The sequence below is a fragment of the Syngnathus scovelli genome, chromosome 16, assembly GCF_024217435.2.
Source record: "Syngnathus scovelli strain Florida chromosome 16, RoL_Ssco_1.2, whole genome shotgun sequence".
NCBI lineage: Eukaryota > Metazoa > Chordata > Actinopteri > Syngnathiformes > Syngnathidae > Syngnathus > Syngnathus scovelli.
The window spans coordinates 58,730-77,277 of NC_090862.1; the positions used below are offsets into that span (position 1 = coordinate 58,730).

The window sequence follows — 18,548 nt, forward strand, 5'->3', positions numbered from 1 at the left end:
CCGAGTCTATTAAGAGCCATGTGGCAAATTTGAAAGATAAAAGGGAAAGGTGACAGGTTGGTCTAATGTTAGTTGCAAGTGTAGGAACATCCCCTTCCCTTGACACCAAGTGCTTCATTTCCAAACATGAGTTGAATGTAAAAATGAGCAAGATGTCGAATTCATTCAAAGCTATTATTGCTTATTAGACCACATAGGATACAGGCAAGTGCTGAAGGGGACAGACACCAAGACATCTGCCGTAGAGGTCAGCAGTGATGATATCAGATAGGAATACGAATTAAACCAGTAAAAAGGGGGGGGGGGTGTTCGGGGGCGCGCCTGCCCCTCAGAATGTTGGTTGCGCCTCTGCCTGGGAGTGTCAAGCAAGTCCTTAAATCAAAAAGGTGTGTGGGGGGAGGGGGTCACTTGTTTCCAGTGAGGTAGAGCAGCACAGCGTTGGCCACGTCCAGGGTCTCGTCTTTCACCAGCACGATGTCGTAAGAGTCCAGGTACGATTGCTTCCTCTCCTCCACCTGAACAACAGCAGCAGCATCAAAATGAAGCCCGCATGACTGATTTGTGGAATATTGATGATTTGGTGTCACCTTGTCGTTGAGGAAGCCAATCTTGAGGATGTTCTCCATGTCGTGCACGCCGTCGGCCATGCTTAGGTCGCCCAGGGAGTCTCCCAGCAGGAGCACATTGGGTCGGGCTCGCAGCTCCTGGAAGTGACCCGTGTTGAGCAGGGCGCCCTCCCGCTTGTTGTAGATGTGGATCAGCTCGCCCTTGAACGCCTTCAGCACCCCCTGACGGGAGGGAGGGAGGGAGGAAGCCACATGAGGTGTCATCTCAAGTCTCTAATTTCAATCCACTCATGTCAGAAACAGAAAATGCTCACGCGCTCCAGCCCATACTCACAGCCTGGTCAAAGTCCATGTAATTGGAGAAGACGTTGACGTTGGGGTAGAAGACCCCCGCCTGGCGGATGACCTCCTCCAGGATGTCTCCGATGCCGGCCGAGAAGATGAGCAGAGGGATGCTGTGTTGGTGCAGGTGCGAAAAGAACAGCGGGTAGCCCTCCCTGCAAAAGTGCCCGGCGTTCACAATTGTGATGATCCCAAAGTCTTGTCTTCATTTATAGCAACATACGATAGCGGAGGTGTAAGCGCGCGCGCGCGTGCGCCACTGACCTGAGCTTGGCGTCGGACTCTTGCACCACGGCGGCCAGCTGATCCTTCCTGATTTTCTGCTGTACCAGCAGCTCGTGCGCTTTGGTCCACCTTTTGATCGCAAGCACGCGGACGACGCGTGAGCGCTTTTTCGGCAGGTCGACGGCGGGCGTTTTGTTGGTGAGCGTGCGAGCAACTCACCACTCCACCATAAGCGGCAGCTTCTCAGCAATGGAGCGCGACGAGTCGATCTCGATGGGGTAGTACGTGTTCAACAGATGCTTCAACTGAGGTCATACAGAAACACTGTTTAAAGTTAAAGTCCCAATGATTGTCACGCACACATTTGGGTGTGGCGAAATTTGCCTCTGCATTGAACCCATCCCCGTGTGATTTTGATCCATCCCCTGGGGGAGAGGGGAGCAGTGAGCAGCAGCGGTGCTGCCCGCGCTCGGGAATCATTTGGTGATCTAACCCCCCAATTCCAAGCCTTACTTTAACATCCTGTTATACATTTACGAATATTAAAAAAAACATCAAATTGATGGGTTTTGCTATTCATAGTGCTGATTGTATTTCAGCCAAGACAGACGACAAAATGTGTATTTTGTGGTTTGAGAAAATGCAGAGGAAGAAAGAATCACAAAACTAGAATCTGTCATCATGGCTTTAAAAAGTACACAAATGCAGCAGTGGGGCGTCACATTACAAGGCAAGCTCATGTTTTCGCGTCTGTGAACGTTCGACCCACCTCTGCTTTGCATTCTTGAGAGATAAGTTTGCTGTTGTCGAGAATATCTGCACACAAATACACAAAACCATTCATTCATTCATCTGCTTTTACTTCCATTTATTCCTGACATGCACACTTACTGTGACAGGTGGGACACCTTTTGCCATTGAACGCAAATCTCGTGAGAGTCATGTCAAAATCTGAGATCACCTATTAGAAAACACACGTGAGGAATACCGAGGGAGAAAAGCCACTTCGTACCAAAAACCATTTTGCAGTCATTTAACAACAGTCATTATTTCGGTTGCTGTGGTACGAATTGGATTTGAGTGAGTGGTGTACCTAATGTTGTGTCCCGTGGTGCTGTCTGACCTGTAAGGTGTTTGAACCCGCCTGCAGCATGGACTGGAGGATCTCCTGGACTCTCTGAGGGTCCCTCGTGCACACAGAGGGGTTGGACAGTTCGGGGATCTGAAGAGCAAAACCAATTGGCCGTGATTGGCGGCATCGCCATATTCCTTTGCGGGATAAAGCGATACAAACAGAAGATTTCATCGTTAACTATCACAATGCAGTCGCGAGGTCCAAACGTGAAAGAGTTCAATCGCGGTTTAGCCTTACGATAGCATGAGGCTAGCTCACATTCATTATCTCACGACTACATTGAGTACATTGAGTCACATTCATTATGTTACGACTACAACGAGTACATTGAGTCACATTCATTCCAGGCACCACGTAAAGCATTTTAGCTCAACTTGCCATGCTCACAAATCTCTGTGTGTGAGACGAACGACACGCTTGAGTTGGAAGAAAAGCGTGCGGTGCGGTGCGGTGCGGTGCGGAAGTGCTGGGCCGGCCGGGCCGTTACGTTTCGGGGATCGGGAGACTTGATGTGTTGCCTTTGGCATTTCAGATACACTGTCGGAATAATGAAAACTCATACACCAGTTTACTGCTGCGAGTGTAAAACTTGCTGCTGTAGCACAAGATTCACGGGCTGTCTGACAGTACGTTTTGTCTTGCGAGATGTGTGACGATAAGGCAGAGTTGGAGGATGTACGAGCCGGTGAACAGCCATTGAAGGCAGCACGGCTACTTGCGTAACACCCCGTGTGCAACCCCTCTCGCTCCTACGGGAAACAACATGTTGAACGTTCCCTTTCATTCCTGGTTTAAAAAAAATAATAAAAAATGAAGTAAAAAAATATATATATATACACACACACACACACACAAATACGTTCGTTTGTGAAACCAAAAACCGCCACTGAGTCCTACTTACATTTATAGGATGTCTGAGTGTTCGTTCTCCATGACTGACATAACAAAACCTTGTTTGCTGTATTTTATTGAAACTGGAACCATACTTTAGAAAGCAAAATCAAAGTGCAGCAACGTCTCCAAAACCCTTTAAGACTAACAAATGAATGGGGACAAAAATACTCTTTTGGCGCAAAAGGAATGACTGGCTTTGTAAGACATTTGTCAGACAAGTAGAATGCCTTCATTGCATCTTGAAGGAAATATAACAAGAAATGCAGACCAAATGCCAAGCTTGTCTAAGACAGGAAATTAAACAATGTCTCGTTCGTGCGTCTGCTATAGTGGAGGCTGCACAAAAGCGGTTATGGCACTCAAAGTGTTGACATGAACAGAGATTGTCACAGTGTTAACAAATGGAACCTAGCCTCCATCTGAGAACAAGCCACAGAGGAATGTCAAATATATATATAAACAGCTTTGTTATTTATATACAGACAGAAGAAACATCATCTCATCAGGATAGGATTTCATTGTCGCCACACTTATCAACATACATTCAGTGCATCCATTCATACGATTCACGGCTTCCCCAAAAGTGGCCGACGACAACAGAACACTGCGTTCGCTTTGGTGAGAGCGAGGCGTGTACCACTGCAGCACGTTACAAACAAACGAAATAAATGGGTGGCGCGGTCATGGATTGGGACTCGACCGTGCGGACGAGCACACGAGAGAACTTCAAAAGCGGCCGTTTAGGAAGCCTCGTTTCCAGAGCGGCACCAGTTTCGGCGTTTACGCTGTGGCAACAAACAAAAAAAAGGAATCCATCTCAAATTCCACATGTTGTTTTACGCTTGTTTTACCAAATTAAATGGAAGTGTGCTGCAAAAAAGTCTAAGCTGTCAATCATCTGACCACACTTTTTTCTTTCTTTTTTTTATGTCTGGTCCTAACACGTGTGGCACCTCTTTCTCTCATCCACATATGGATCAACTAAGGCTAAGCCAATGGTTTGCTACGTAACCAAAGGAAAGGTGCCAGACTGGGTACTGACGCTCGGTAAGAAGTAGTAGTTGGAATGACTCCACAAATCAAATGTGCAGATACGACACTTGCCACCAATTGGTCACTCCAATGGAATGCATTGAATATTCATTCCCCCGTCCCGTCCAGTCTTAGCTAAAGAATAAAAGCTGAATGCAGATGCCGACCTTTCAAAGAAATGAAGCGATCCGAAGCGATCCGAAGCGATCCGAAGTGCCTGGCCCGGCCCGGCCCGGTCGTTCAGCACTCAATCTGCGACTGCAGCTGCCGGCGCAGGGTGAGCGTGCGGCGGTGCAGCTGCTGCATCTGCTGCATGCGGTCCCGCTGGCGCGCCAGGTTCTGCGGCATGGGGTAGCGCTGGCAGCCGTACAGGAAGCGGTAGGGCACGCGCACGTGGCAGGCGGTGGCGCGGCACCGCGGTTGCGGCATGGGCGGCAGCAGCATCCAGCGCCTGCGCTCGGCGCAGTAGCGGTAGGCCTCCTTGCGGTACTGCTTGTCCACGTCGTCGCTGTTCTTCCAGCCGCCGATGATGAAGACGTCGTCGTCAAAGTGGCAGATGGCGGCGCCCTCGATGCTGGTCACCTCGGGCGGCAGGCTCTCCAGGATCTCGTCGGCGACGCGGGCGCCGATCTTCTGGCGGGCCACCTCGTCCCGCATGTCGTAGCTCTTGGGGCAGCAGGAGGCCGTGTGGTAGAAGTTGGTGGCGGCCACGGCCATCTGGAAGACGCAGTAGTTGTCCACCAGCGGCAGCGAGTCCACGTCCTGCCACTGGTGGCTGTCGGTGTCGTAGCGGGTGGTCACCGTCTTCAGCCCGTCGTCTTTGTCCGTGTCGACGGGCGTGCGCGCCGTCACGTAAACGTAGCGGTCCTCCACGCTCACCGCCTTGACGTCGCGCAGGATCTTGGGCGCCGACTCCAGGTTGTGCCACTTGTCCTGCTCGGGCTCGTACACGCTGACGTCCTTGAAGCCCGGGCTGAAGTTGCCGTGGCCGCCGATGCTGTAGAGGATGTCCTTGATGCGGGTCAGGCCGAAGGAGTGCTTGCGGGTGGTCAGGTTGCTCACCTGCTCCCAGGTGTTGTAGTTGGGGTTGTAGCGCTCCACCGTCTTGGCGAAGCCCGGCTCCATGGAGCCGGCCACGTAAACGTGCGAGTCGGTGGCGGCGATGGCGTGGCCGTCCAGGTGGTTGTGGATGTGCGGGAGGTTGACCCAGCGGTCCTCGTAGACAAAGTAGCCCACGCACTCGCTCAAGTAGTCGCCGCCCTCCGACACGCCGCCCACCACCATGATGACGTCCATGTTCTGGCCGAAGCGCGGCTGGAAGGACGCCACGAAGGAGGACCACAGCTCCAGGTCGGCCAAGTTGACGTTCTCAAAGCGGATGGCGTAACCCTCCAGCGCCTCCGACACCAGGCGCAGGCACGCCTCGTTGGACGCCACCATGCGCTCGTTCTTGACCACCCGCGTCAGGTAAGTGGGCTTGATCTGGGGCAGTCTGAGCAGCCGGAAGAGCTCCTCAAAGTAGCCGCCGCGCTCTTCGGGCATCTTCTGCACCCACTTGAGCACCGCTTCGAAGAGCACCTCCTCCGAGTCCACCGTAATCTGGTCGTCCGACAGCCAGTTGCGCACCAGGTGGAAGGGCAGCGTGTAGAACTCCTCGTCCTGGATCACCTTGTGGAAGTTGCGGCGGATCATGTCGGCCGCTCGCAGGGCCAGCTGGTCCAAGGTGTACATGTGCGCCAGGCTGTGCACGGCCACGCAGTTGGTCAGGCTCAGCTTCTTCTTCAGGAACTCTCCGCAGAAGTCCTTCAGCTGCACCAGTAGGAATCTGGGTATAAAAGAGAGGGAGAGCGGGAGAGGGAGAGAGGGAGAGGGGGAGAGGGGGAGAGGGAGAGAGGGAGAGAGAGAGAGAGAGCGAGGTCAAAGGTTTGAGAGCCACTAGCCTAAACGCTTAGTTAGTGAGGTCAAATTCTCTGCTTGCCATGCACAAACTTGGTCAATAAAGCTGATTGTAAGACAGAAGCGCTCGGTACCTGTCAGCTAGCTCCAGGACTTCATGCACGTTGCAGGTGCTGACGCGAATCTCCCCGGTGTACATGTACTGGATGACGCTCTCCACCGTCTCTGCGTCGGGCCCCGTCTCCGAGCTCCACTCCTTCATGTCCACCCGGCCGGACACCGACTCGGAGAACTGTCCGCTCAGCAGCGGCGTGAAGTAGTAGGTGGCGGCGGCCAACACCGAGCGATGGGCCGCGAACTCGCACGTTTGGACGCCGCCGGCCGCCGCGCCGCTGCTGCTGAAGGCGAGCGTGACGTCGCAGAACAAGCCTTGCTTGCGCTGCTCGTTCTGCCGCCGCGACAACTCCGAGCAGTGGGAGGACGACGCAAAGTCCTCGGCCTCCTCCGCGTCGCCATCCGCGGCCAGGGAGCTCGGCGTGCCGCAAACGCTACTGCTACCACCGCCACTATTGCCGCTACTCCTGGGCGAGTCCTCCGGGTTGGGAGCCGCCGCTGCCATTCTGCTCTCCGGTGGCCAGAAGACGGGTTCAAAGAAAAACAAAAGAAAAGAAACAAAGGAATCCAACTCGTAGAATCAAGGGACTACAGGTCCAACCGAGCGCCACATTGAAGCAAGCACTCACGCCTCCATTTGCGGAAGTCGGCCGGTCGGCCGCCGCCGCTGCCGCCGCCGCTGAAATGCTACCAAACTAGCTAAGAACAACGCAGACTTGTTTATGCAGCCATTGAGTTTCACCACCATATAATTGTTCCCTCCCGTGGCACGCTCGCGAACTGTACATTGGGGACGATACCTCGTCAGTCCGCTTGCCACCATTCGCCAGCATCAACGTAAAGCGAGCGCCCACCAAAAGCAGCCCGGGCGACTCGGCTTGAGTCAATGGGCTAGCGACTGACTCTGAGCCTGACAGAAAGTGACCTGCGCAGTGCGAGAATGACGTCAGCGGGCCACTTCCGGCTCGAAAGTGACACCCGGAAGCTCGTATTTATATCGGCTTCGTTCGTTCGTTCGTTCGTTCATTCCGCAGCAGATTCCAACTCATCTACTACGTTCATCCTATTCACCGTTGTGACACAACCGCTTGTATATATCGCGATATCCCAAGCATTCCAAGTGCGTGACGTCACCGAGTACCAATAGAAAGCACACGCAATCAAGAAAACCACTTATCACGCAGTCAACTTTAATAACACATATATGGACAAACAAGTACCGTCAGTATAGAGGCACGCCACAGAAGCATTGCAATAACACTGCTGTTATTAAATGATCCTAAACCGATATCCTTGTACTACAGTCATTGGAGTACTCCATTATTTGGGTGCACTTATTTTACCTGGGGATGACGTTTGCCGATAAATGGTCCCTTTTGCAACAAACAGCCAAGACGTGGACAAGTAAAACATCTTTTGGATGAATACATCTACAGTCAACATTAAAAAAAAGAAGCTATTATCTACAGTGTGTGATCACAATATTATTGCACTACACGGTCACCCTGTGTAACAAGCTCGAGATGATAATGACCATCATAAAATGCCACATGGAATGGAGCTGCACAGAGGCGTGACAGACAACATGAGGTGTTAAACTTTGGCACCAGTCAGGACTGGGTATGTCTTCACAGTGTCTAATCTCAAACTATTTCAGACATGCTAAATCTTCACATGTCCTACATGGACATGTGCTCCGGCAGCACGTAGGAGATGTCATCCCAAGGGTGACGATACAAGCCCTGCCTTAGCCTCTTCTGATCCAGGTAGTGTCCTAAAAAGAGGCTTTTGTTATCAATCATGTTTGTCAGAAGTCACACTTTCAACTTGACTTTGCGCACCGATGAATCCCATGCTGCGACCCAGAACGAAGATGCCGTTCAGCGCTCCGATTTCGACAAACTCGTCCGCTTCATCCCTGCCAAAAGAAACGACTTGATTTGAGGGGGAAAAACATTGGGGAATGGCAGGGTGATCAAAAATTTGCTGTTGCGATCTTTGGCCACCTCGGTGGAGGTCATTGACTACCTGGTAAAGCCGCCGCAGGTTCTGAGCAGGTCCACAAAGGCCACACCGATGAAGCCGTCCACATTTAGGATCAAGTTGGGTTTCTGACGCAAACGCACAGGAAGTCAATGAGGGTCAAATTGTGAAAAGGGCTTCTTACTTTTGAAGTGGTGATCTTCTCCACGTCCAGAGCGTAATCCAGCAGCTGTGTGGAGGGGAAGTGCTGCTTCACAAAGTCCTTCAAGATCTGGACTCGCATGTCAGGATTGTTAATCTGAGATAGATGACGCAAAATATGACAGAGGAAGGAAGCGGTGCAAGCCTCGTGGACGCAAGGCGCCGCCCGGCCCGCCGCCTTTGACTTACAGACTTGACCCTGTGGCCGATGCCCATGATGAGCTTGCCGTCCTTCTTCATTTTGTTGACAAACTCCATGGGCAGCAGGCCGCTGTCGAAGGCCTTGCTGAACTGTTTGGCCGCGGCATCCAAGGCGCCTCCGAAGCGGTCGCCCTGTCAAAGAAAGGAGCCAGACAATGATTTGAGAAAGCACTTAGCTAGCGAGTAGAGCAGAGCAGAGCAGAGCAGAGCAGAGCACAGCACGTCTTACGATGGTGAGCAGGCCAGAGGTGAGGCTGGAGATCAGATCTTTGCCGGCTCGGGCGCACACGATAGTGTTATGGGCGCCGGATACGGCCGGACCGTGATCGGCCGTCACCATGAGACACATCTCGATAAACTGGCAGGCGTATCTGGGTAGCCTAGAGAAAAGAGAGCCAGCGGATGGATGGATGGATGGATCGGATCACCCGCCGGAGATCATCTCAAGAGGTGGGTGAGAACGCAGACCTCCTCTGGAACCATAGAAGCCCCAGAGTGCCCCCCAGGCCAATTTCCGACTTGAAGACCTCCGTGATGGGCATGCCGGCGTAGATGAGTTCCTGCCCCCTCTCGTCGCAAATGCTGGTCATAAAGGACGCCGGTTTGCGGATGAGACCCAGCTCCTGGGGAGCAAGCAACCCCATTGCGTGTGAAAAGCATTCAACGTGAGCCAAGAGATCGAATAGAAAGATGACCCACTCGTGCCCAGGAGTAATCCATGGGGACTGTGGGAGGGGGCAGCTCCGGTGCTGGCTGGATGACTCCTTTGCCCACCAGGTCGTCATATACAGACCTGCGCGGATGGAATATTGACTTGATGGACAATAACTCGCCCGGCCGGGTTCAGCAGACGGCATCATTTTTCTTGAAAGACTCATAAGTCACTTCCAGTACATGTTGGGCGAGAGCTACGTTTTTTCGTAGGTCAAACGCACCGCCGAGACAGGGCTCCTGCGTTTTATGGGGCAGCCATTTTTTTGTACCGCTAAAATAAACCCGAATGAAAAGTCACTTCTACTGACTTAATGATCTCTCCCAGCTCATCAAAGCTCTTGGGCACGAAGGCACCGGCCTCCTTCAGAGCTTTGTTCTTGGCCACCGCCGTCTCCGAAGCTTGATTAGCGCACGCCCCCGCGTGGCCGAACTGGACCTGAGGTAGGCGTAGAAAGGAAACACCACGACGACACAAATTCAAATCATTCAAAGCAATCGTCGGCAGTGTAGCTTTTACCTCCGAGGCGAACATGGTAGCGCAAGTTCCGATGCACCAGCACACCACGGGCTTGGTGATCCTGCCTTCCCGGATGCCCTGGCAGATCTTGTACTCCTCGGTACCGCCGATCTAGGGCACAGCGGCCAATCAGGACGCTCCTCGGATTACATTTGCCCAGAGCCGGGCCGTCGGCCGATCCGGACGCTCCTGGGATGACACTTCCCCAGAGTCGGGCCGTCGGACACCTCACCTCGCCCAGCACGACGATCATCTTGACTCCGGGGGTGTCCTGGTAGCGCAGAACGTGATCGGTGAAGACGGAGCCCGGGTATCTGTGGAACCGTCCGCAGTCAGTACGTTTCATGGAAATGTTTCCGGACAGGAAAATGCAGCTTGCCGCTACGGGCACGTTCATCAATCCAATTTTCACATCGTAAAATATCCAATAGTTTGACTTACCTGTCCCCGCCGATGGCCACGCCTTCAAACACGCCATCGGTGGTGCGCGAAATGATGTTGTTGAGCTCGTTGGACATGCCGCCCGAGCGCGAGACGTACGCCACGCTGCCCGGCCGGTACAGCTTGGAGGCCAGGATGTTGTCCAGCATGCCCCCGGTGTTGCCGATCTTGAAGCAGCCCGGTTTGATGCCGCCCACCTGCGCGAGGGAGTGAGGGAGGGAGGGAGGAGTGACGGAAGGAGTGAAGGAAGGAAGGAGTGAAGGAAAACTCCACTTTCAGTCGGCGTATCCTTTATTAATGACGAAACGTTTCAATCCCAAGTTGAAAAGAGAAGACAGCGGGACTCACAGTTGCCGGTCCGATGATGGTGATGCCCTTCTCGTCGGCGCTCCGAATGATCTTCCTGGTGTGTGCTTCGGGGATTCCCTCTGCTATGATGGCGATGGTGTGAATCTGAAAGAAAGAAAAAAAGAAAAATGTGCATGCAGTCGTTTGTTTAAGTGGAGGGCAGATGGAATGCATTACCTGCGGGTACTGCATGGTCTCCATGGTGCTGTCAAAGGCTGAACGCAAGGACGCGAAGCTGATGAGCACGTCCACGTCCGGGTGCTTCTTCATGGCGTCGGCCATGTTTTTGTACACTGGCAGGAGGATCTCTTTATGACCCCAGTAGAACTTCTGCTTATGGTCTCCGCTGGAAGAGAAGACGGGGCTCTCTGAGAACTGCTCCATCACCTGCAAATGGCTGGGCACGGCGCGGGGCGGCGCGGCGCGGCGCTCACGTGAAGGGGTAGACCATGGCCGCCACGGAGGGCTCGTCTCTGGAGCAGACGTAGTCAAAGTCCAGCATGCCCTGCACGGCCCGCGTCTGCATGCCCCACACCATGGACTTGGTGTGCTTGCTGAACAGCGTGCTCGCCTTGACTGCAAGGTACAAATGTTTATGGTCTCCATACCCGAATGAATGGGAAAGTGCGCATCCGTGCCAACGAATGCTCTGTGTGTCTCCCCCCCCCCCCCCCCCCCCCATGAGCTGGCAAAGGCTCCGGCTCCCCGGTGACCCAAAAGAAAAGAATGGGGACGGACGGACGGACTTGGGTCGGATTGTCTTTCACATTCCAGTGAGTGAAGACTGCAAAGTGCTTCAAATGCCTGAAGAGGGAGCTAAAAGGCCTCTGATGAAATGCCGACGACCCACATGCCGCTAACGTTCACTCGTGTATGAAGCAAGCGGCGAGAGTGCATTTTCTCACCTACAGGAGCGGCACTTTTGGTATTCTTTGGCGGCGAGCCCTCGGCTTTACCTCTGTTGTCAGAGAAGGAGGCGGTGCGAGTGGACGCCGGGGTCTGAAAGCGGAAACTCGACATGAATGTCATGTTGACGTGACTGGCTGTTTCTTTGTGAACATCCGCGACACAACCTTTTGTTTCATTTTCACATTTCCACAGCGAAAAGCAAGCTCTCAGACAAAAGAGCCACGGGACGAGGACAAAGCGCTGCGCCGCGGCGTCATACCGACGTGCTGCCGCTGGAGTTGAGCAGGAAATTGGCAGTGTGGGCGGCGACGGGAGGCTGGTTGGGGATGGGCCGGTGACCCAGCGCCATGCCCACGATGGCGGTCATGTGGGTTTCAGTGCCAAAGACGTGGATGGGGATCCCGGTGGTCTTGCCTGTCAGTCAGTCAGTCAGTCAGGGGGCGACGGGCAATCAAATGACATTTGTGTCCATTTGGACTCAAATGGGAATCTCACCAACTTCTCCCATCACCCGGAGACCCTCCTGGTAATTTGGGCCCCCGCGCCTGACGAAAATGGCCACTTGGTGCTCCTTGAGCGGCACCTGGTAGTCTCGGATGGCTCGAACGATTCCCTGACGCCGTGCCATAACGTTATCGAGTTGCGATTTAGCGGGACACGCCTGCGTTCTTACCTTGAACGTCGCCGCCACGTTGGTGAAGTTGGCGATGCTCCCTCCGATGATCAAGACTTTGCCTGGGAGAGCAAATAAAGACAGGAAGTATGACGGACCGTTGGACGGAGCGACGGAGGGACGGACGTTACCATCCGGGTGCTTCTCCCTGGTCATGAGCGAGAGGATGGTCTTGGCGTAGTCGTAGGTCTGCTGCTCGCTCGGCGCCCCCGAGTACTCGCCGTAGTTTGCCAGCTCGTCCACGCCGCCCAGGTCGCAGATGGTGTCGCTGTGAGAGCAGAGAGAGGAAGGCAATGAGCACTTTTTACGGTCAAGCGAAGGGAGGGATTCGTCGGTTGCGCTTGAGGACGACGCCCGCCGCTCGTTGAAGACACGAACCAATTTGGGTCTTAGCGAAGACCTTTGATTGGCTACCTGTACACGACAGAGGCTCCGCCCCCCGCCACCATGGTCCAGATCCGCCCCTGCGGGTTGAGCAGGGTCAGTTTGAGGCTGGCGCCGCTCTTGGCGTCCAAGTCGGCGATGTAGGCCTCCTGCGAGACAGAAAAAAAGAAAACCATTGGAGTGGGAAGGTGGCCTGCAAAAATCTTTGCAATCGTGCTCCATTTTGCCAGGCAGAGCAGACGCAGAAACACAGGCGCGTGCACGGCCGCGCACACACATCTGGCGCCTGGGAGGGAAAACACTAAAGGTGCTCGCTGTCCTCCTCTAGCGAGCCAATTAGAGCATCCGTCTGCCGCCGCCGCCGCCGGCTGAATCCGTCTGAGACCAACGAGCCCCACAGCACGACAGCTGCCAGTGCCGAGAGCTACTCGAAAAATGTATCCATCCATTTGATTGGTTTCATTCACAGAGTGTCTATAATGTGACATCGGTTGAAATGACCTCAGGGTAGGCCTCCCTGCCAAAAGGTGGCGGGAACTCCACATCGCCCCACTTGGCCTTGCAGATGTAGTCGGCCGTGGCGTCGATCTTGGCCGCCATGTCCAGCACGAAGACGCCATCTTTGGTGACCACTGCGGCGAGAGGGGGAACAGCAAAGGTGACGCGGCCTCTTATGCTGGCAGCATGCGTGGAGGACTTGAAAGCGGCGCCAGCCAATTACTAACATCAAATAGCAAGCGCATCAAATATTGATGACATTCCTTTGGCTTTGAAATCTGGTGTCACAATGTTGTCATGTTTTGCAAAAGGTAATGAAGTCAGGCTGACTTTAGTACAAATATCAAATGAATAGCACACCTACCTAGTGGATTGATCTCCAGGTACGTGAAGAAAAGATCCTCATATAGGTTGAAAAGGCCCACAATGAACTGGGCCAGGACCCTGACAACAGCATCATCATCATCATCATCATAGTACAAGTCATATCGCTAGAAATAATGTTATCAAATTCAATTAAGGTGAAAGTGTGTGACGTATGTATGTGCAGTCACGGGGCGTCACGGTTAGAACCGCCTTTCCAGCCGGAGTGACTCACTTTCCCAAGTGTGCTTGGAATGGAAAAAGACTGTGAGTGAAAAGATGGCTGGCCGGGGTTGCTTGTTTGAGTGTGTGTGTGTGTGCGTGTGTGCGTGCACGCGTGCGTGCGTTCCGTCAATGTCAGCCAAGACAGTGAAACGCAGCCGTAATGAGAGTGCTTCTGGACAGACGGACAAGAAGTGGGTGGGGGAGGAGGCACCAGTGGTGGTGGAAGGGACAGCCATCAAAATAAATGGACGTGCTGTGAATACATGGAAGCAGCCTTGAAGGGAACAAGGCTTGGGGGCAGGAAGCAAAGGAGAGTCATTTGGCTAATGGAAAGCTCTCTCTCTCTCTCTTTCGCTCGCACCCACCCCCATCACAGCGCTGAGGCCTTCAATACTCGAGTAGCGTTGCGCAGGCTCAATGCTGTTGTCAGTCTCTCGGGCCTCCATTTATTGTTGAGTGAAAAATAAAAGTGTGTTTGGAAAAGACTCTTTAGTCAACAACTCACAGCCTCTTGTCGTTGGGGACGTGGGCCAGCAGTCGCTTGCTCACCGAGCCCTCGCAGATCTTGTCGTCCACGCCCACCAGCAACTTGTTGGCCTTGGCGTCCACGTCGCCCACGTCCACACCGCCCTGGTGGTGGAACAGCACGTGGTCGCCCTCGCGGCTGGCGTAGATGCACACGTAGAACTCCTCCTCCTGGATGGATGGATGGATGGATGGATGGATGGATGGATGGATGGATGGATGGATGGATGGACGGACGGACGGACGGACGGACGGCAAGCGTCGTCAATGACGGTTCCTCCGTGGAGCGCCAGCAAAAATGGAATCGCTTGACGCTCCGGCCAACCTCGTCCACTCAAGTTTGGCGCGAGGGCCGACTTACCTGCTTGTGAGGGACAAAGGGTTCGATGAGGAAGTTCTTGAGAACGCCTTTGGCTTTTCCCACCTGAGGATGAACACAGGTGACAATGCAAGTTGAGCAAAGCGCTCCATTGTCTGTGGTCCCCATTCCTGCTGCAAAGAAAGTCAAAGAAGAGCAGCGCTGCAGATTTGTGGCTGCGGGAATGTCGTCGTTTCTGGCTCCAGGCGAAGGCGGCTCATTTGGCATTTGCGTCAAGAGGCTGACAGGCGCGGGTTCGGGGCAGGGTAGGGTAGGGTAGGGTAGGGTAGGCAGCGCTTTGACCACAAGGGACCGGCGGGGAGCAGCCAGCCGGAAAGGAAATACAGCAACGCGAGCAAGCGAGGAAGGACTTGCCATTTTGACGAGTGGCGAATAAAGGAAGGTGGGGAATACAGGTGGGAATTTATTTTAAATTGTACGCCGCAGCAAACTCCGGAAGCCATCATCAACCATACTAATGAGCTGACAGATCTCAACATGAAAATAACAAGAGCCTCTTATGACTGCGCTCAGAACACATCAATACATCATATGACTGAAATAGTACGACCGCTTATTGTCCGTAAATATTACTAGCTCCGAATCGACTCAAATGCTTACTTGATCGACCAAAGTCAACAAGCTGCAATGTGGCGGCTTTATCTATCTTGCTTTGCACCTGGCTCACATCACGTCATACGTGATGAAATGCACGCAGCAGACGCAGACACTCTCGTTGGCTGCTTTATGGCGCACGGAAGCTCAAAGCAGCGTCTTCTGAGGAAAGACGGCGTCAGAGTGACGACGCGCGTCGCAGTTGCGCTTGACGGCATTGAGAGACTGCTCGGTGGAAGGAAGCAACATGCAGCTTGTCCCCGCAGCAGAGACACAAAATGGAGGCTGAAGGAGAGGCCAGCCAAATGATAGCTAGCTAGCACCAGCCAAATGACTCATTGGCCAAAGTGCACTCTGCGGATGACGTACCGTGGTCTCCTTCATGAGGCGGGCCTTCAGCCACTCTCTGACGCCGTTCAAGTCCAGGTTGACGCCGACCAGGCCCAGCTTGCCCCGCCTCTTGATCAGCTGGTCCGGCTTCACCACCAGCCTCTGCACAAGAAGCCAAATGTCGTTTGCAATACAGTAGAATGCCTTGATTGGCATTGTACAACAGCACGAGGTGGGCGTTGCCCTCCATAAAAACACGTGCGGGTGAGTAATAAGTGTGCAAATAGGAACAACGCCTTGCCAAAATCCAGATGGTCCTCGCAAAAGAAACGCTCATATGACGCAAGATGTGTCATTTCCTGGATGGCTGACATGCAAAAAAAAAAAAAAAAAGAACCCATCAACTAACTTCATACTCATCTCCAGTATATTTGTGACCCGAACGAAGCGTGTTCCTCACACATCACATTGGCTGGCTTATTCTGCAGGATTGTGCTATCCCTCACTGGAGGGAGCCACTCTTGCTCCCATGACTTATGACAGTGCAGCCATTACAATCTGAGCCCTCGCCAGTGAGGAGGCGGTGGAGGTGGAGGAGGGTGAGCCCCGACAGACGGCCAAAGTTAATGCAATTTCCCAATCGATGCTTGCGCGCCACATCTCTCCGGCTCTCCCTTTTCCATCTCATCTGCCCTCCGCATCACCATCATACCTGAAGTCTAATTCAATTGACCTTCCATTAAAGTAACTCATGCCAGCAATGCTACAGCAGCACGACGTGACACGAGTGAACAAAAGTATCGGGACGCACTTTTGGGCTTTACGGCGCAACACCATACGCAGTCCCGTATTGAATTTTCTTTCCACCCCGCACTCCGTGATGTCAGCTAACGAGCTCTCGGCCACTTCAGAAATCAACCAACCTCCGTGAGCAGCCAGGTGTGCTCCAGCGCCAAACGGTCCAGGTCCGTCTCGGGGGTGACGTTAGCGTAGCGGAAGCGGTTCTGGATGGTCGCCGAGGTGCAGATGTGTTTGTAGAGGAACTCCTTGCCCGTTTGCTCCGAGATGGCTTTGGCCGACATGGTGGCTACGTCGGGATGGATGAACACAAGGCAGCTTTGGCAAAGGAAGCAGACTACATCAAATCAGCTACACATTTACCGCACTGATAACATAAGGGGCAATTATTTACCACTCCCCTTATTGTCCTCTAATAGCAACAGCACACGGGCGCGCACAGGCAAGTATAATAAAAGGTTAAGCGCCATTTTGTTTGCTTGCAATTTTCCAATCAAATCAAATAATGCAATGCAAATGATTAAAAAAAGGCCGACGTAGTACACTCTACCTAACTTCTTCTTCGTCCTTTATTTCTATACCTATTGCCACAATGAAAGCTTCAACCGTACAGGGGAGGTTTTCGTTACATTCTGAAATGTCAAACGTGTGTGAGGGGGGGGGGGGAATAGTAACAAGCACTCTTAAGCCTGTTGCCTCCCCCTTTGATCATGCATTCCTGATACAGGATTCGGTTCTCTTAAAATACAGTCATACTTTGTGAGCATATTGTACAGCATTTAGGACGTTCACCTTGTGAGGTTACACTTTACAGTGTTGATTTGATATCGCTCAAGCACAAGTCATTTCATTGTGAGTCATAGAGGCTGGATATCTTCCAACTAAAGGGGGGGGGGGGGCTGGGGGAATAGTAACAAGCACTCTTAAGCCTGTTGCCTCCCCCTTTGATCATGCATTCCTGATACAGGATTCGGTTCTCTTAAAATACAGTCATACTTTGTGAGCATATTGTACAGCATTTAGGACGTTCACCTTGTGAGGTTACACTTTACAGTGTTGATTTGATATCGCTCAAGCACAAGTCATTTCATTGTGAGTCATAGAGGCTGGATATCTTCCAACTAAAGATGGTCTTTACGTTTCCCGAGCCTCTCCGCTGGCTGAAAGGTGCACTGCACGCACATTAGTTAAAAAATGTCAGCCGCTGATATCAAAGCCCACAAGCGCTTCTCCTCATTGTCACGGAGGATCTGCTCAACTTCATTTCACTGAAAGGCCCACTGTTTAAAAAGGGCTTATCAATAGAGCTCCTCAACATTATTAATGATCACTTTGCTGGAGTCACTGCTGCGTCACTAACACTGTAGCAGGAAAAGATGGAAACAGTTTGCTCTGGAACAACAACCATCCTTGGTTCAATACATCACTGGCTTTGACTAGAAAGCTGCACAATTTGGGCTGGTGGTGATCAATGTGTGATATCGACCATTGTCTAAAAAAGGCATGATGGATGACCAGATTCTGGACCAATACTGAGAGAAACACGAGTAAACTAAATGAAAAAGGAATTTAACTGATGAGAAAAAAATATCACAGGTGTTGTCATTGTAATTTGGGATTTAACAAGAAGGCTATCTCAGTCCATTCTTTAGTTTGAATATTCTAAAAGTAGTTTTAAATGACTGGTCAAATTCAAGAGAAAAGCCCAGGAAAGTTGACATTACAATTCAAATTTTCCAATGAATGAATGGATATTTGAAGACGGTCTCTGACGTCATACTAGTTGGACTCGTTTCATCTTTGCCCAAAGCGGATAAAAAATAAATAATTGGCGTTTAAGTACTAAAAAGATACGAACCTACCTTGTGTTAAGATAAGTCCTACAAATGGGATTCAAGTGAGATTTTAACGCGAAGATTGTGTCAGTTTCCTCCGCAGGTACGCTTTCGTCTTAAGTCGGAACCAAGCAAGTGGTACGGGAGAGAGAGAAGCGGCTTGCACTGACTCTTGTCTTCCGCCTCTCATCTGCCGTGGTAGTCTCTGGCTTCTGATTGGCTCGTCCCGTACCGTGCTGTATTGATGCATTTACTGACTGCTGGGTACAAATAAAAAGTCCCCAAATCCCATCGTTTGTGGAAGGGACTTTGATGGACAAAACTGCAATGTTTGCTCAATTTCAGACAAATACAACACATGGGGTCAATTTAAATGCAGATCGCAAATAGTTTCTTAATAGAAATGCGTTCGGTCTAAGAGTAAAT

At 52.2% G+C, this 18,548-nt stretch overlaps 3 protein-coding genes across 9 annotated transcripts; all 3 read right to left on the reverse strand.

The window, feature by feature from the left end:
* Positions 1-160: 160 nt before the first annotated feature.
* On the reverse strand, positions 161-3,077 carry LOC125984033 (7-methylguanosine phosphate-specific 5'-nucleotidase). 4 transcript variants are annotated; one of them, XM_049745820.1, is made up of 9 exons: positions 2,656-3,077; positions 2,257-2,355; positions 2,025-2,094; positions 1,903-1,949; positions 1,353-1,438; positions 1,173-1,262; positions 901-1,063; positions 588-788; positions 161-515 (listed from the first exon to the last, which is right to left on the reverse strand). In XM_049745820.1, exons 2-9 carry the CDS (start codon positions 2,284-2,286, stop codon positions 405-407), a joined length of 798 nt encoding a protein of 265 aa, XP_049601777.1. In that variant the 5' UTR covers positions 2,287-2,355; positions 2,656-3,077; the 3' UTR covers positions 161-404. The 4 variants fall into 4 exon arrangements, with proteins under 4 accessions (XP_049601777.1, XP_049601775.1, XP_049601776.1 ...); XM_049745818.1 differs by having other exon boundaries at positions 2,647-3,077; XM_049745819.1 differs by having other exon boundaries at positions 2,257-2,402; positions 2,647-3,077.
* Positions 3,078-3,219: 142 nt separating this feature from the next.
* Positions 3,220-7,224, reverse strand: klhl11 (kelch-like family member 11). 2 transcript variants are annotated; one of them, XM_049745815.1, is made up of 3 exons: positions 6,225-7,224; positions 5,257-6,019; positions 4,594-5,191 (listed from the first exon to the last, which is right to left on the reverse strand). In XM_049745815.1, the coding sequence occupies exons 1-3, from the start codon at positions 6,707-6,709 to the stop codon at positions 4,739-4,741; spliced, it is 1,701 nt and encodes a 566-aa protein (XP_049601772.1). In that variant the 5' UTR covers positions 6,710-7,224; the 3' UTR covers positions 4,594-4,738. The 2 variants fall into 2 exon arrangements, with proteins under 2 accessions (XP_049601771.1, XP_049601772.1); XM_049745814.2 differs by having other exon boundaries at positions 3,220-6,019.
* A 153-nt stretch (positions 7,225-7,377) lies between these two features.
* LOC125984029 (ATP-citrate synthase) lies at positions 7,378-18,312 on the reverse strand. Of its 3 annotated transcripts, none has more exons than XM_049745811.1 (28): positions 18,150-18,312; positions 16,413-16,576; positions 15,529-15,651; positions 14,548-14,610; positions 14,167-14,357; positions 13,438-13,517; positions 13,077-13,207; positions 12,606-12,724; positions 12,323-12,459; positions 12,192-12,253; positions 12,014-12,131; positions 11,778-11,932; positions 11,515-11,608; positions 11,044-11,185; positions 10,787-10,955; positions 10,610-10,714; positions 10,262-10,458; positions 10,053-10,134; positions 9,821-9,931; positions 9,612-9,739; positions 9,289-9,382; positions 9,058-9,212; positions 8,819-8,969; positions 8,578-8,721; positions 8,372-8,485; positions 8,233-8,315; positions 8,046-8,122; positions 7,378-7,978 (listed from the first exon to the last, which is right to left on the reverse strand). In XM_049745811.1, the coding sequence occupies exons 2-28, from the start codon at positions 16,569-16,571 to the stop codon at positions 7,884-7,886; spliced, it is 3,279 nt and encodes a 1,092-aa protein (XP_049601768.1). In that variant the 5' UTR covers positions 16,572-16,576; positions 18,150-18,312; the 3' UTR covers positions 7,378-7,883. The 3 variants fall into 3 exon arrangements, with proteins under 3 accessions (XP_049601768.1, XP_049601767.1, XP_049601769.1); XM_049745810.1 differs by having other exon boundaries at positions 16,413-16,605; XM_049745812.1 differs by having other exon boundaries at positions 16,413-16,624.
* Positions 18,313-18,548: the final 236 nt, after the last annotated feature.